The 18,172-nt window shown below is 43.7% G+C and overlaps 1 protein-coding gene across 5 annotated transcripts in view; it reads right to left on the bottom strand.

Annotated features, from left to right (window-relative positions):
- Positions 1-18,172, bottom strand: part of MAP2K5 (mitogen-activated protein kinase kinase 5) — a 114,205-nt gene that overhangs the window by 10,547 nt on the left and 85,486 nt on the right. For 2 of the 5 annotated variants that reach the window (XM_021406826.1, XM_021406825.1), the window contains 2 exons: positions 10,249-10,310; positions 7,690-7,735 (listed from right to left, as the gene is read on the bottom strand). The exons of 2 other annotated variants lie outside the window; for them this stretch is intronic. In XM_021406826.1, coding sequence (XP_021262501.1) covers positions 7,690-7,735; positions 10,249-10,310 — 108 coding nt within the window. The remainder of the gene's footprint in view (positions 1-7,689; positions 7,736-10,248; positions 10,311-18,172) is intronic. One more of the 5 variants, XM_021406824.1, reaches the window with a different exon arrangement.

Below are 18,172 nucleotides of genomic sequence, written 5' to 3'. Positions count from 1 at the left end.
TTTGTTTACTCTGGCAGATTTGCCTTAATTGCAGTTGTTTATCTCCCATTGTCCCCGGGGCCCTAATCTCCCGATTACTAATACTTAACACTCATTTCACATCTAAAGCTACTTCTAATCCTCAACAGGTTTCTGGGGCTCTTAAAATTATCGAAGCCGTGGGGACGGGAGACGCAACCTCTTTGTGAGAGGGACATTTTCCTCTCTGCTACCAGCTGGGCCCAATCATCACCAGGGATGGCTGCAACAAAGGTGCTAAAAGGCTCTTTCACAGCCACCACCGCTCCGCCGGGAATTCAGCGGATGAAAAAGAGCTTTGATGGAAGAAATCCCAACAAGAGGGCTCTAACAGTCCAGCCAAATAAAGTTACTGTCATAATCAAGTGCTGTCAATCACAATGAAAATCCAATTAAAAATCTTTCAGTGCGGCCCTCTTAAGTAGAAAAATGTCCCCTATTTATATGCGTTTTTTTTGTCAACCGCACAAATTAGAAAGTCGTATTAATTGATTTTTTACTACTTCAGGCCCTGATCCTCCAGCTGAATTTCTGTGGATGCAAGAATCAACCGGCACAAATCTGATTAAGGGATTTGAGGCATAATGCGCACAGGTCATTGGAAGCTGTATCTGTACCCCCGCTCTGAGCTCTCCTCATTCATAGGCAATTACTACTCTTATTTAATACTGCAGGATAGTCCTGAGGTGCCAAGCAGAGCGCCGGCCCACCACTGCTGGTTCTATACAAACATCAGCAAATTGAATTTATCCACTGGCTTTGAATCAATGGAAAAATCCAGTTTTATTACACAAATAAATACTGCATGTAGATTTCCAGAACTCCCCGTTACAGCAAATTCTGTGAAGTGTTTGGGACAAAAAGAAAGGACAGTATTCTTAGCATTAAAGATATGCTTCACTTTGGAAGTATTTACAAAACTATTTTTAATAAATATCATAGAATCATAAGGGCTGGAAAGAGCACTAAGATCACCTAGCCCACCCAACATGTAGGCGAGGGAACGGACACAGAAATATCAGTAGTATAAAAGCACAACATCTCAAGATATTTCGCTGAAAGACTTGCAGTTCTGCTACCAAGACGAGTGAGATGTAAATATTTGCCTGAGTGTCTGGAGATCTACAGAAGCACCAGAAGTGCCAAATGAAACATTTGCTCGAATTAAACTGCAAAGCCCAGGAGACTCAAGTCACCAAAAATATTAACTATAATCTGAGCTGTACTGCTCAAAACTGTTGCCAATTTGTTTTCGTCCCGTTTCCTTAGATTTTCAATGCTTTGTGCTGGCTCAAGTTCTTTTTTTTTCACATTTCACTGGAAAATGCCACTTTGTTGTGCAGCTTTAGGGCATGTTAGAAAGAGAAAGTCAGACTTTCACATTTTCTGTACAAAGTCAGTGGCGGTATGAGCAGTGGGACCGCAGAAGACAGTGAATGAATATAACACCTTAAAACCCTATTGCTGAGAAGTTAACCTTGTCACAATCTTAGTCTGCTGTAATTGCTGGATTTAGTGACACCGATTGAATGTATTTCTCCATTTCAATAGCTGATTTCTCAAGTGACAAAGAAGAGCAAATCATATCCCTAAGGACAGAAACAGTGGAGAGAGAGGGAAAAAGAAAGAGCAGAAGATCCATAACCTGCCTTCCTCTATTTCAGCAGAGGGGAATAGGTTGAGCAATGCAGCCACCTGAAATAATACATCTATTTTTCCTCCAGCTCAAGCTACCCTGACCAAGAAGGATGACAAAACACAGTAACAGGAACACCCTGAGCCCCAATGAAATCCCAGCATCGGTGAAGTCAATATAAAATCTTCACTGACTCCAGCATAGCCAGGATTTCATCCAGGACTTCTTGTCCATCGTGTGCTTGAATTGATTGACTGAAGATGCAGTTTAATATTAATCATGTTTACAGCGGCTGAAGTATCTGGACCTATGCTTGTTTCCTTAGGAAATCAGGGAAGAGCCCTCTCCTTCCCATCTGGCACGTGTTTCGGTGTCTGTCAGCATTTCTCCTTGTCATGGGGTGAATGAACTGGGATCACTGCGACAGAGGAGAGTCTGAATGTCTGCAAACAAAGCTATCCATCACAGGTGCAAGAACTGACAATTCTTCTCAGGGCAAATCATCTCTGATAGGTGATCCTGCACTGGCTCAGGAAAACAAATGTTTGTAAGCAGCCGAAGAGTGAAAATTCTGGGCTCAGTGTGATCTAACAATGACACATAAACATCAAGACAGACTGTGACAGAAAACATTTATCTGTAAGCTGTCTTCAGAAGATTCACCAAATGCCTCTGTGAAAAGCCAAGTGCAGACAGCCCTCTGCTCCCTCTCAGAAGTTAAGGTCGTGAAAATCTCGACCTGTTCGGCAATCTCAGCTACTCAGTGATGCCACCGCTGCAACAAATTAGCTGCTGGGGAAAATCTTTCATTGGAAACACAAGTGGAAGGATATTACTGTCTTCATTCTGAAGGTTTACATGAACATTCAAGTAGGATTATGATGATCCTCTGCTTGTCTGCTGAAAGCACAAAGTATTTCCTACCAGCTGCTAACAATGGGCTAACACAACAATCTGCATACAAGTTTACTTCTACATGGTAAGAATGCTACTGGCTAGACCCTCTTGAACATCACCACTTAAAATACTGCTGCTTAAAAGCTTCTCATCTCCGACTTCCTACACTTGTTGTGGATATGGGAATGCCCACCCAGAATCCATTTTTGAAAATCTGCATATCCTAAGTTTAAAAAAAAAAACCCACACATTTAAATATAAAAACAAATATCTACCTGAAAAAAATGCCTACTGTAGCTTGTAAGACCTAAATGCCACTCCTGAAGGGCACAGAGGCGTTGCTGAATGCACAGGGACAAGGAACTTCAGCACTGCAACAGGCAGCAACCAACCAGCCAGCCAACCAACCAACCAGCTAATCAACCAGACAGCCAGCCAACCAGACAGCCAGCCAACCAACCAACCAGCCAGCCAACCAACCAACCAACCAGCCAGCCAACCAACCAACCAACCAGCCAGCCAACCAACCAACCAACCAGCCAGCCAACCAACCAACCAACCAGGCAACCAACTAGCCAGCCAGCCAGCCAACCAACCAGCCAATCAACCATCCAACCAACCATCCAACCATCCAGTTTTCAACACAATAGCTTCTTTGATGCTGAGGAAGTACCACTTAGCACACAATTCTGAACTGATAAAACACTAACACAAGAAGTGTTGGTAATTTACAATTTAAAAAGGAGAAAAGCTAGAAGTCGTGATTCAGATTTGGAGACCTAAACAAAAACGAGAAGATTGGCCAAAAATGTGGCCTCTCCCTGCCCAATACTTCCCTTCAGAAACCCAAACAGGATCTTAACGACTGTACTTTTATGCATTCACATGAAAGCATAAAGGAATGACTCTATGTGCTTGACTTCTGGTATTTCAAATACAATTTCTTTAAGCAAATCGCTTTCATTTATACAGCCAGATGCAGCATGGTAGAGTTCAATGCTGTACTAACAAAAACCAAGAGACGTCAACAAATCTGCCGGCTTTCTGAGAAGCACATACAATCTGCAAAATAAAAGGCTAAGTTTCCAGCTAAAGGAGAGATTTTAAACAATTACCAAAGCAGATAGTGATATCATAAAGGCAATTTCTGCGCTAGCTTGTTTTCTGAAACTCTCTTTGCCTCTGAACAGCTAGAACAGATAATAACTATTAGTAAATCAAACTCCTGCAATATCCAGCTGTGTCTCACACATTTACATACAGATAGAATGGGTATATGTTTTTAATATGTATGCGATACGTACTTTTACCACAGCTGAAGTGCATGCTACAAAGGAGGAGGAGAATGGGAATGGAATCAGCATGAGATAATAAAGTGGCCTAGATAAAGTATTAGCCAGCGATTGATCTCAAACAGGGGATGTTGCTTCTCTCTGACCTGATTACTTACTATGCATAGATTCCATTAAATAGAGCTTAGAATGGAAAGCTTCTGAAAAATACCGTAAATACAGTCAGAGCTACGGCTTCCTGAGCTGCACCAGCGCGCGGACGCCTACCCATACGCTCGGCATGAGGGGCTGGAACCTTCCCCATGCTGCCCCATCGTGCTCACTCAGTGCACACACCCTGCTTGAGTGTGCCACGATCCCCTGGGAGCCTGGCTCGCAGTGCCAGGCAGCTCTGTGTGTACATGGAAACGGGAAGTTCACGGAAAAAATTATCTTTATGGAAAAGAATTGCTGAGATCTTCCTTTTCTTGGTGGAAAGGGAGAGAAAAGGGGCAGGAATATGCTATGATGCTGTTAAGACTTCCATGGCACTGCAACAGGAGCAAGTTCCATTGACTCTGTGCCTCCCTCTTAAGAAGAAATTGGGGACAGAAGAGCACACACAGTAAGAACAAGGTTCAGAATCACCACTAGTGAATTACGAAGATCGTTCCCATTCTGGAATGGACCATGTGCCAATTGCTTGGTGAAATCACTCATTTGCACTGCCGTGGAAGAAGTCTGCTATCTGGAAATACTGTGAAACAATTAAATCGCTGATGATGTATACACAGAAAGGGGCGTTAAGCATTTTTTAAGTGGACGGGTATAAGAGAGACTGAGTGTAGATATAGGAAATTGATTTTTGTCAGCTGCTGTGGAAATCAGGTGTTCACTTCCACAGGAATATCCACGGTACCAGGAAGCCTGACTTTATACAGGAATTTCATACAGCCTTGGCTTTGGCCCTGTTTTCTAAGAAGACGTGCACAGTGCCTTTCCTAACACGACAGACAGGGTAAATCCATCCCTGCTGCAACTCTGCGACTTCGCTGGAGTCGCCAGTCTGGCACTCCAGGTATTGTGAGCTGGCTCTTAAAATGCCTTTAACAATTCACTGATTATCAGGAGAGCAGAACAAGATTGATGTTCTGCTCCCTTCATTTTGCTTCCAGTCTTTAATTATACTAAATTGGTTACAAAATAGTGACTTCCAGTACGGTTAATGTCCATAGGGGAGAAAACCTGCACTCTGCTGTTTTGTCTGAAGCTAACGATGATAATGTGTTGCACCTTTCATCCCTGCCAGTACATTTCCTTTAAAGCAAAACAATGAACAACATGAAATCCTGCTTTCACTGAAATCAATGGTAAGCTGACCTTGAGAGCTCCAGGATTTCACTGATAGTATCTGTATCACTCTACCCACTGCTTGTTAACACAGAGATATCCATCAGAATTACAAGGGAGGTTTAGGAGACAGAGGAGGGGGAACTAGAAAGGCTGTTTTGGTCAGAAATTTAAGAATTCAGAAGACATTTAACAGCTTTTGGTTTGGTCCTGTTTTCCAACTAAGTATGGAAACGTATATAAACACACGAATATGCACGCTCAGATACGCTTGTGTCGGTAGGGATGGGTCAATGGTTGGACTAGATAATCTTAGAGGTCTTTTCCAACCTCAATGATTCTATGATTCTCTATATGTATATAGACAGATATAAAAATACATATATATGTATGTATATTTGCATATGAATATTACAAATAAAGTACTCCTTGACAAGGCTGGCTAAGTCTAGGAATGCAAAGAACTTGACTGGAGAGCAACCACTGAGCTCCTAGCACACATTCTGCAGGAACATGCCACGTCCTGGGAGCCCATCCCACTGCAGGAGGGAATTCAGAGCAGCTGCTGGGGGTCAGCCACACTGCAGGCAACGACGGGGTCACCCCTTCCTTCCAGCAGCAGCCTGCTATGAGCTTTGGTATTTGCTGCTGCAAGTTCATTTATAATTGACTAGGAAGTATCATAAGGGAAAATATGTGTTAAACAAAAGATTTTGTTTAACAAGTGGGAAGGCTTTTTTTTTTTTTCTTTTTCTTTTTTTTTTTTTCGGAGTGGCTATAATTTTAAAATTATTTTACGAAATACCTCCTTAAAAGGGGCCTAGCACACTCCAGGGCATGTAGTTGTAAAGATAAATCTGCGCACTTCCCTGGTACTGCAGGCACTCACCCTTTGGCCTCATTTTTATGACTCTACACCCTGGAGTGGTGTTATTGCTTACAAACATACATATATACTTATGGGGGTATGTGCGATCTGCAGATGTTTTATTTATAAGTGGCAGGCCTATTGCATCACTGAAACATGCATTTACAAACAGATATAGGTTTTATGAAACCCTATTCCGTTGTTTTAATAGCTAAGCTATCCAGCCATAGCATAATAGTGCACAAGGTAAATGTGTCTACATTTCTAGAACCTGTTCCAAGTTTTCTCAGATGTGACTAACTGCAAGAATTTCCCAACCATCAAAAGTTAATAAAAAAGACAAAATAAGGCAGTGGAAGCCTTCCATATGAGAGGCACACCACCACGAAGTGGAGGGGCTCCGAGAAACTTCAGGGCCTCATTCTGCCAAGGTATTGCAGGGGGTGCCTAACTCCAAATGTAAATCCATTGAAGTTAATATCCTTAAAATGAGATTCACAGTTAAACACTTTACTAACCGGGGTCTAAATTGAGACTAGTCTGGATCGTGCGCTACCTGCCCCAGGGCATCTTTGGAGATTGGCCTTTAACTAGAGAATGGCTGCAATGGAAACACTGGGTTTTTTTTTCTTTCCTTGTAGTTTATAGAATGTAAACAAGAAAGGAAATGATGCAAACAAGTTCCGTACCTTGTTGAAGTCTGCTAAAATTATTTCTACGTACTCAGTGCAAAGAAAATAAATGAGGATGATTTTACGTCAATCTCCAAGTGACAGGAAATGCAGCATATAAAGAAAACTAACTAAACCCGTAAAAATCAAAGCTATTTGGTGTGAGTCAGAGCAGGCTACGGCTCCTACCTGCAACACAAATTACTGTAAATATTCTGTATTTTTCTAGCAGCTCAAAAGCAGCACTGTGTGCTAAATGCACAGCCACGGGGGACCAGCCTGGGAGCAGGTAACCTGTCCTCACCTTCCTGAAACAAAGGCCTGGAAGTGGTCTCTGAGCTCAGATTCCAGCGCTGAGAGCCCTTCCACGGGAAGACCAAAGCCACGTATTAACTCAGCCTGCTGTAGCCAATCTGATTTCATTTTACGTTAACACAAGTGAAAACAGTAGCTCCTGCACGTCATTAAAAATACACTGCTTTGACCAAATCTCCTGTTTTCAATCTTCAGATTTTGAAAGGTTAAGGCTGGCAAATGATGACAAGGCGTGACCTACATCAAGCAGTAATCCCTGGATATACAAACTGAAAAAACGGTGTATCAAGCATCAAAATGGTTTTGACTGGAAACTGATACTGCTTGTGAAAGTTCTGTATTAACTGCCCAAATCACAAGTGCAGCTTTGGCCACAACAATGGGAACAGCAACATATCCATTAACTTCAGTGGGATCAGAATTCCACCTTTCGTGTGCTCTCTGTAGCTGTGTAATTGCTTCACGAGCCTAAAACTGTTTACATTTGTACACGCTGAAAAAATGCAAAAAAAAACAACAACCCAACCCCCACAAAATTAATAATAATAATTAAACAACAACAACAACAAACCAACAAGAAAACCCCAACACTCTACTACTGTATACATTAACAAAATGCATTCAGATAAAAATCATACCGCAGGGCTCTGAAGTTTCACTTACCATTAAATCTTCAGGAGCTGGTCTTTCCTTTGGTTGCTTTTTCATGCTACGTATCACAAAAGAAAACATTCATATATAAACAAGTGTTTATTTATTCTCAGTGTATTTCTTAACTTGATCACACGCTGACAGAAGACACGGTTCCCAATGGTGGCCAAGACTCTCCCCCTCCATCCCTCCCTTAGGGTCAGTGTTTCTCCATTCTGAGTATTCTGTTGGCTGCTGCCCAACCTTTAACTTTTCTCTGTGTGTCTTTGCAGTCCCCTACACATGTATAGGTTCCTTCCACCCGTTTTGAAACGTGTCATACCTACTGATATCCTCCTCCGAGTGCCCGCTTGCCTGGGCAAGAGGTGCAGTGACAACAGCTTCCCTTCTATTTCACGGTCTGCACCGCTTGCAACCACGAACATGTGTAAATATGAAGATCACTGCAAACCAATCAGCTCAGGAGGCACAGGAAGATGATTCTCATTTTGCTGGGGATTATTACATAGCTCGACACAACATATTATCCAAACAGGTGGGAAATTTAACTCCAACACTGAACAGCTTCAGGAGAACACACAATACCCTGGGGTTTCTACCTTAATTTTTTCCCATTCATTTCCATTACACTGCAGGGTGATAGTTCATTACACAGCATTAAGCTGTTTATAAGATCATGTTTCTCATCCAAATAGTCCTAGTTTTCCGTGCAACAGGTGCAATTAGCTATTGAAAACTGTGCTTAGCTGCATGAAGGAACACAATAACATGGCACAGAGGTGACCATCAGGAGCTGCCTACTGACTAATTGGATTACATCCAAGCAGCAGTGTTTATGGCGGAACTGGCATCAAGTCCCGTGCGCTGCTCACTTGACATTTCTAATACTTATTAGAAATTGATTGCTTAAATAGTCCACAGTGTAATTTCTTCCTTGCATAGTGCAATTTCTTTGCTTTTTTAAACAGTAATGCCCCCTTCTGAAAAGAGCCGTCCGCTGTACAGCCAATAGAACACTATCTCAGCAATGCTGGACGAACTGCGTTGCAATTAGGAGGAGCTGAGGTGTGATTTACCTTCCCTACAGATGAGGAAATAACTAAGTATTCCCCACAAATAACTGGAACAATGCAGGTACAGCGAGCGCCGACGCAGGTCGGGAGCGGCTCTAATCTGACAGCCCAAAGTAGCCGCGTCCCCGGGGAAAACGAGGCTATTAGCCACCATCAGTTATGCTTCACTTTGACATCTGTGGAAATTTGAACACGGGTTATCCCTCCCCCCGCCTCAATGAGAACTGTTTTTTTAAAGCAGCCCGTCATTACTCTCGGAAGGAATTAAAAATGCACAGCCCCACGCACGCCGGCGGTGCTGCAGAGCCCTCCGAACGGAGCTCACTCTGTAAGCTGAAACTATTGGAAAAAGGAAGCCTACGTTATCCAACCTTTAATTATTTAGGTACTTTAATTAACCGATAATCAGACTGCTTTTGGTTTCTGCAATGTTTCTGGCGTCCCACCTCAGCCCTGCGAGGCACTACGTGCAAACACACCAATCCTTGGGGCAGGAGAGAATCTGAAAATGCCATGAGCCCTACGGGCAGGTGTGCGTGGAGCAGAGGGCTCTGCCTGCCTGCTTCAATGCACAGAACCCCAAAAGGAGTCCCCTCACCCATGCAGCACTCGGTGGCACCCCGAGATGTCCCCATCCAGGAGAGCACCCATAAGGGCACGCTCGCTGCGAGGGATGCTCCTCCACCCAACACATCGTGCCCGTGCAGAATTCGACCTTGTTCCTTCTGCCGGACAGAAATGAGTGCTCATTATTGGTGTTTTTATTGTAGTCATTTTTTTTTTTTTGGCTTTTACTGAATGAGACAAATTAAAAAAAAAAAAAAGATTTTCCCTCTGCTTTGTTTCTGTAGGAGAGTTTACCCTTAAGATTCTGACCCTCCGGCCACTAGTCACTATTTAATGACTAGGAGGTCATTCAGACCCTCCTGTCACCCCACACGCCAGAGAGGTGCATTCTTTATTCCACAAATTCCTCCTTGCCCATTCTCCTCTCATTTCCAAGGTTTTCAATGAACTATCCTGTTTGAAGGAAAGAAAATACACCCAACGGTGCGTTTGAAAGTACGACTCTCAGTAAAAATTACTTACTGGGAAGCCAAGGAATTAATCAGGGCTGCCTGCCTCTCCAAACACCACGGCGATTTTATAAGTCATACTGCAAAAAGCCCTAAATAATGACACGGCACACCCGGGACTTTGCGGCCCCTTTCCCCCGGATGAATCCTTCGGTCCCATCGCCCAGCACCGCACCCACATCCAGGGCGGGTTTATTAAAACACGGAAAACCCATGTAAGTACTTTTACGACCCTTCGTGTAAATAACGTTTACATAATTTAAACAGTTTGCTTAGCTTTGCTGCCCCATCTGCCCAAGGCCCCCAAGTCCCTCTCCTCTCGGAACGGATGCAAGGAAAGCCATAAGGTCTCGCCGAGCGGCGGAGTTAATGGCATGTATCATTTACATCGAGGGCATGGCATGTTTGCAAACGGAGCTTACCATTGAGTGATGAAGTGTACAAATGGCTCCGAGAACTCCCCGGCTGGAAGGACGGGCGACTCCTGGGTTGGATTGGAACAAGGAACAGCGTCAGAAGACCATTTTTTAGGAGGAGAGCAATATAACAGCGATGACAAAAAAAGGGGGGGGGGGGGAAGGAAGTGACAAAGCTCCGTTTTCACGCAGAGAATTGGAGAGAGAAAGGTACAAATTCTTCTGAGAACGTGTTATAAAAACACTGAATTTCGACTAATGAGTATTACACAATGGGTAAAAACATGTGGAAAGACACTGAGGGGAGGTGAAAAAAGGACAATGATAGCCACAGGGTAAAAAGGAAGGTAGGGAAAGTGTAAATGAGAAATTAATGATTATTTAAGTAACACACAAATGGTCTTGTAATTAACAAAGAGCTGTGAAATTATTCTTGTGTTGACCTTTGTTTCTTTCACTGCTTTCGCTATTTATTTACACTCATGTTTATTTACACTTATTCATTTTAGAGGCTGTCCTACCGGGCAGGCTGTTCTAGATTTTCAAATATTTTTTAAATAAAATAATTTGTCAGGGGGAAAAATAGGCAAAATGTACCAGGCTGGTGAAAACACCACTCGGTATTCAGGGGAAAAGAAAAAAAAAAAAAAAAAGAGAGAGAAAGAAAATAGAATCAAGAGCACAAGGCAAAAAACATCCACCCAAACGGGGAACAAACAACAGCCCCATTTGCAAAGACAGGCTTTACGAATTTAGGAGTTTTTCCAAGAATGACAGAGAGCTCCACTGTGTTTATAGTGTAACAGCTCAGGATGTAATGAAATTACACTGCAGAGTACTTTAACAGTGTCATCTCATTAGACCTACAGTTGGAACAAGAGAGCCACATAAAACAGGCAGCTGCAAATGACTCCATTCTCATCTATTCTCATTTGCTATTAAAAATACCTTTCGGCGGCTTTTTTCCTCCCTGACATCCCTACACAAAGTACCCCGCAAAGTATGATACATGCACCTATTTAAATTAACAAAGGAATGACTTATTTTAATCTCACTGTGCTTTGGAGTGCTTTGGCCATTTGGATGAGCAATATATCATTACATACAACCTTCCAGCGCTGCAGGCAAGAAACTCAGAGCGTGCAGCATTTGGTGGGAGCCAAACAATTTCTCTAGCACACAACTGTGTCAAATGCATGCATGTATTCATTATTGAGAATGCGAGGAAATAGCTTTGATGTAGTGGAAAAAAGAAGATGATAAAAGCACCTCTGCAATGTGTGTGCCATTATCAATGGTGGCAGATAGACACAACTGCAGAGCCTCCTATGTGATTAGTAAATATACATATAATTGCTGTGGCCAATTATCAGAAAAATGAGATCGGTAATTACAAGACAGAAAATTAACTAGAACTCTTATTAAGGCTTTGTTTCCAATTCAAACAATTGGAAACTGCTGGAAAATACAATTAAATCAAAAGTAACTGAAGAGTAAAAGGAGAAGGCAAAATTGCTTTACAATTTTCAAAGAGTTCTATTAACCGCGAGCAGCGTTTGATAGAACGTGCCCAAATTCCCTTTGAACTTAGACCGGGCGAGGGAGAGGTTATTGTTTCCCAACTTATAAATGACAGCAATATAGGGAGGTTTGCACCGGAGAGCAGAAGGAACACAGGGAAACAAACAGCGCAATTAAACTTCCCCCACTTCAAAGAGCTGCGCATGAAAATTAGTCTTATTAATACCGAAAACGCGGAGCGAAGTGCCGCAGCCCGGTGGGTTGAGCTCTCCCATCCTCCTCACACCAGGAGGCCAACATCTCCTTCCCAGGTGGGACAGGCTCAGAGCAGAAAAGCAGGAAAGCGCTGGGTGTGTGCTATGGGTCCCTGTAAAAATGGGAAGGCCAAGTACTGGAGCCCATGGGTGGGGGGTCTGGGTGCACCCGGCTGTCTGCCCTGCAGTGTAGGTGCAATGAGAGCAATGCAGCATGTGCTGGGGCACCGGGGTGGGCACGGCCACTGGGTGGGTGATGATTTCTGCCATTGCCAAGAGGTGACGGACCAGTAATAGAGGGAAGCTTCACAATGAGAGGCTGATAGAGAGCTCTGAAGCCACTCTTCTTTCAGGAGCAGACTGTGAGGGGTGGGATAAACACTGACCGGATCTCAGCAGGAAAAGGAGATGCTTTAATGCAGCCTTCCCAGGGATTTTAGGCTGGATGTCCTGTATATTTGTCAGACATTTGCATGGCGAATTGTAACTCTTTGGGGACAGTACATCAATCTCAAGAAAATGCTCACTAGGAAGCGTGTTTGAAGGCAAAGAGGTCAGTAGAAATAAGTAATTTCACTCCTGTAAATATGAGCCAATCCTTACTTTACAGCATGGGTAAGATGGGAGAAGGCTTTGGTTTTAGCTGAAGCAGGAAAGCATGGACAGACCTCAATTGCTTCCAAAGACAGATACTGGAGAGCTGCCTCTAGTGTTTCATTTTTAAATGACCTCAGAAACAGAAACTGGCCCTTCAGTGGACAGCTAGCTAGGGAAACCAGCAACTGAGACATTTCTACTTCTGCCATTGTTCCACTGAAGAACATTTGAGCAGTAGAAAGGTGAGAGTACTTTGTACTTCATTTCCATGAAAGCGTTTCCTATTGCTGCTCCTGGGATGCGAGCAATCACAGTGCATCAGGTTCAGAGCAAAAATTTCCCAAGCCGCACAGAAGAAGCACAGCCTACACTGCACCCTGAAGTGCCCCAGCCTGAGACTGGCTGACTCTCCAAGGGATGGGGACGAGGAAATAAAAACAAAGCTACAGATGCCTTTGCCACGTCTGTGTGATGCAGTACGGTCACACCGGATGGAACCACAGGGAACGGTCCGGCTGCACTGCGATGCTCTGCCTTATTTTACCCATCTGCACACTGAACAATGAACCCACTGCCTCCTGCATCCCCTGGCAGCTTGTTCCCGAGGCCAGCTGCTGTCCCACCAACATCTCTGCAATGGGACTCGCTGCAGGAGAAGCCTCTGGAATTGCTCTGTGATAAGAACCAGCCATGCTGTGCTCATACGGAGGGCAATAGGAAAAAGTTTGAGTGATGCCTTTGCCTTGTGAATAATGAACAGTTCAAGGAGGTCAACCCATTACAACTGAAACCGTTTAATTATTAATTATGCACAATCTATGAGCAAAAGGACAAGTTCAGAATGTTTAATGTGAGGTAACTCCGACTGGACCCTCTCTTGGCATTTTATTATTAGCACTTGTCAGCAAGGTGCTCAGGCATAAAGAAAACAGCACAGCAGCAGAAAATCGGAGCTAGCAGGAGGAGGGAGGGCTTTGAACTTCAAACACAGCTCCTAGTATTTAATTCTTAGAGTGCCAGTGCTCTGGTACAGACCTTACTGACTTCCATGGGGTTAGGGGAAGCCATGTTATCTAGGTGAAGACGTGGGAAGAAGCACACCATGACAATCCCTTTAAAGAGAGGGCTTCCAAAGGAACTGATGGCATTACCGCCTGCATCCCCACCTACCTCTCAGATCTCTTATCTGAAACGTCTCTTGATCTCTTTTGCTCCCATTAAGCAGAGCAGCAGCAGAGATTCTACCAAGGCTTAGGGAATAAATAGTGTCCCGCAAACTCGCAAATGATGGGAAGAAACATAAATAAGGATAAGGCTCCTTCCCCTCCCTTGTGTCCTCCTTGGAAATTTGTCTGGACAAACCTAAGAAGCAAATTCAACAGATACAGCTCTGAGTTGCTGACTGGCCTTGGAAACACTCGGATGTCAATGGAATTTGAGAGTCATCTTGACTGACAATGTACACTAAAAACGGGCCATGCTGTACACACCTTACCCAAACAGAACATTTCTTGAGTGGTATATTTTCTCAAAACAACTGAAAGCTGGAGATTCATCACATCGTCCTTTCCGAAGGAAAATAAAGCCTACCATCTCCCTACGACAGAAACATCAGTAAACACAGAGTTCTGCATGAAACCTTCCAAAAGATGATGGCAAAGCCTTCTGTTATGCATTAAGGCTCCCTGTCATCAGCACGTCTCCAGATGTCCCCAAGAAGAGCCGAGCTGCACCTTCTGGGCAGAGGTTGGTGCGCTCAGCACACATAGGTTTTACCTTCTCATCTGCTCAGCACCTCTCTCTGAAGGGTTAAAATTCCCATTCCCCACAGCTCCAGAGCTGCTATTTTGCAGCACTCTCTCTGCAGCGTGCAGGCTTGTGCAGAAGGAAATGCCATGGTCCTATGGCTCGATGGCCACAAGAGGGAAGTTAGCAGAGCCGAGCAAACCAAACTTCAGTTACTCTGTCCTCTGGGCTTCCCCAGCACACTCTGCCTTCGGAACTATCATCTCCTCTGGGCAGATACTCCTACTCTGCAACTCACTCGTTGATGCTGAAATGGCAGTATTTAATAAATATTGTGTGCGCTTTACGAAGCATTTTTGGCTCATCACTTCAGCCTACACCAATCTCTTGGACTGAAGAATTTCTGTGCGCTCTAGCTCCTCTCTTACCAAAGCTTTCAAACAATACACCTATAGCTGCTGTTTACTGTGCGGCCAAATAGTGACTTTTTTTCAGACAAACTTAAGTTTTAGCTGCACCAGAAATGCTGCAATTAGATGTAATAAATGCACTGCAGTTATGGAGCTGTTTCAACGAGAGCAGCAAATTACAATATTGCGCACGTTCAGATTCACTCCTTCAAGGTCAGCTTCCCTTCACAGCACTCCTAAACAAAATCCCATTGCTGACTTTTAGCCAATCTACTTCAAAAGCCCCGCACAAGCCTAATGGCAGGTGAGCCTTTACAAGCAACGAGTTTGCAAAAGCAATGATGTCTGGAGGTGGCTCAGAGGCCCCGACTTGAAAGAATTTCTGGATTGTCCCCATTACGCTCCCACCCTTAGCAGGAAGGTGAAAGATGATTACATCTCCGCGCCAGGTCGCTTCTTGCTCTTTTCTTAGTAGCAGGTGCCAAATGTGACAAATTACACGCGGGGGCATTTCGGTGTGAAGTTCCGTCTGCTGGGATTGAAGTGTCAGCAGTGAACTCATTTATTTCCAGATCTCGGGCTGGACTGGAACCAAGGTCGAGAGGCCAGTGTTTTATCCAGCAAACCCCTCCGCCTGCCTCCCACCCCTCAACCCGCGTGAGAGCCCGCTATTCTCCCAGGCAGCACTACTTGCTCCCAACTTCTTGACAACACGGCGCCCGCCTAACCTACGTCCATACAGGACACACGCGGGCGCTTGCGGTGGGAAGCCAGTAGGTACCTGGAGCTCTTTGGCAGCCGAGGCCAAGGAAAGAAGCTGAAGAGTGTAATTAACATTAGGAATAATCTAGAGTGTCCAACACGACGTTTCCCACCCCTCTCCGAGCTCTGCACTTGTTAGTGGGGCTCTCCAAAGGGCCATGCAGACAGTGTACAGGTAGCTGGAAAACAGGTTAATCCTTTAACCGTAACTGTAATTGCTTTCTCTCTAAAACAAACATAAGAATTTTTTCTTCTCCTTGCTGGTCTCTTGTCGATCATAAGCTAGCAGAGCACAGCAGTGTTTTGGGTAGATACACACACACATGCACATTTCAAATAGCTAAGGCACAGCAGCATGAAACGCAGCCTCTACCTGTTTGCGCCGAAGGGACCCAATTGAAAAACTAAAACCATTTATTGTTCCCTTTTTCCTCCGTACACTCCCAATGCATTTTTATTGCTTTTTCATAAAACACTGCTGCAAATAATCAAGCATGACCATTGACATCCACAAGATTGAGTTTTAGGAACCATTAAATGAGCTTGCCCTCTTGGGAAGGTTCTTGCTCAGGTTGGTCTAAAGGTAATTATTCAGCAATTCCTACCTGTGGTTTTACCTTGCTCCTATATAAGCCCCTGAATCTCAAACACTAGTAAGGTCACAGTTTTTGCCTCAATAAAAGGATACCCCAAACCAGGGCAAATTCTTGTGGGTGCATGTACACGTGCGCACACACGCGTGTCTTCTCACACCTACACAGAAATCTTCTAAAATCCAAAAAATTGTCAGGGTTAAATACAGCTGTCCATGTATTTGAATCAATACACCAGAATCTAAGACAAAAATTCCTAGAGAAAAAATATAGTCTTGTTTCTTTCCGAGCCATTCAAGGCTTCAACTTCATTTATAAAAGCAGCAAAATGTAGCACTGATGCATACGGTTAAAAAATTCTGCACTCAAGAGGCAATGGACTTCATTGTGCTATTTGATCAAGCTGAACATACTGTGAATTTTTAAGGCTGTAGCAATAAATAGAGGGATATATTTAACAAAGAGGAGGAAAAAAAGAAAAAAGCATAGAAATAACTACATAGGATACATGCACTAAGTCCAAGTTATTTTTTCCATTGAAAATTTATTAACATTGACATGCTTCGTAGCTCAGCATTAACACCACGCTTGCATTAACTGATCTGCTAAATGTTTCTAGAGGATGAATTTAAACAGGAAAAAAAAAAAGAGGTCTTTGATTTGCGAAGTTTGTAAAGTCCTTGAGCTAGATTAAACTGCAGTCTTGTGAGACCGAGTAGCTCTGTGGGGGCACTTAACAGAAACGTTCAAGAAACTCATGGAAGGCTCCTCACTATTCACTCATGAAGCTGTCACAGTAAGGATTCATGAGTACAACTAATTAATTTTTCTTTTAAAAGTCTGCCTGACTTGCCAAAATATGCAGATTTTTCAGTGCTGCCTCCTACTTGCAAAAACAGGGCTCGCTCTTGAAAGTCTTTACTCCTGAAGCTTCTAAGTCAATTGATTTGGACGTCCACTGATTCTGGGGTTTTAATCAAAACTGATGGACAAAAATCAGGTCCCTTTTCTACGTTGTTCAATAAGGTTTGCAAAAAAAGAAAAAAAAAAGCCAAAGACAATGCTTAAGACTCTGTTACACTAAGATAAGGAAGATAAGGTATGGAAACTTTGAAACCAAAATGAATTTATTTCAGGTTATGACGGAGAATGGGTTAGAAACTAGAGCTGATGCTTATCTACTACATTTTAAATGCAATCGTTTTGTTTCACAGTCAACTCACTAAGCAGAACTGGGTGCTCTGCCTCTGGTGGGGGCCTGTCCTGCCCAGCAGGGCCTCATCTGCACCACCCGGAGCTTTCTGTGCATCATTGCAGTGAGCTGGCGACCAGCTAAGCTGAGTGCTGGAATATTAAGCGATTCTCAGATCTCAAACACCAGCAGACTGCCTTTATTGCTGGCTGTACTGCAGGACGAACAGCACCAGTGTGAGCCTATCCTCATCTCTGGGCCGGAAGCAGGAGCCTTACCATGGCAGAAGAGGCTGCGATGATTGGGACTGTTGCTTAAATGAGCGTGTCTTATTTGTAGCTGGATCAGATTTCAGTGTACGTTACCACATGTTAAAAAATAAAGGTCCTGGCAGACGTGCAACCTATTCACACAATGCTTCTCGCTAATCTTGGCATTAAAGCAGTCATCCCAGAACCAATGTCATTAAAAGCCTGCTAACATAACTCAACAAAAACATGTCAGGCACGGCTTACAACACTTCCCAAATCCCTTGCTCTTTCTGCAGAATTTCTGCAAGTAAATTTAAGTCCCTGGAAGAGAACAAACAGACTTTTTAAACTGCCAAAGTGACATGCTGTTTCTTGCATATTCCAAAACAGCATTTCCGTCAGGTACTCTGAGTCTATTCAAAGGCCTTTGATAACCACCCTGTCTGCTGCAAACCTTCCACACCAGTCCCAGTTACCGCTGCCATCTCCCCAGCTCTCAGGATAAGCCTGGAGCTGACCTAGGGCACAGGGGTATGATTCCTTCCTGGACATATATGGCTCAGCTCCCAGCTATACGAAGGGATAAAGCAGCTGTACAATGAGA

Source organism: Numida meleagris, chromosome 9, assembly GCF_002078875.1.
Source record: "Numida meleagris isolate 19003 breed g44 Domestic line chromosome 9, NumMel1.0, whole genome shotgun sequence".
NCBI classification, from domain to species: Eukaryota; Metazoa; Chordata; class Aves; order Galliformes; family Numididae; genus Numida; species Numida meleagris.
The sequence above is the reverse complement of the archived record's forward strand: the minus strand, read 5'-3'. Positions and strand labels throughout refer to the sequence as shown.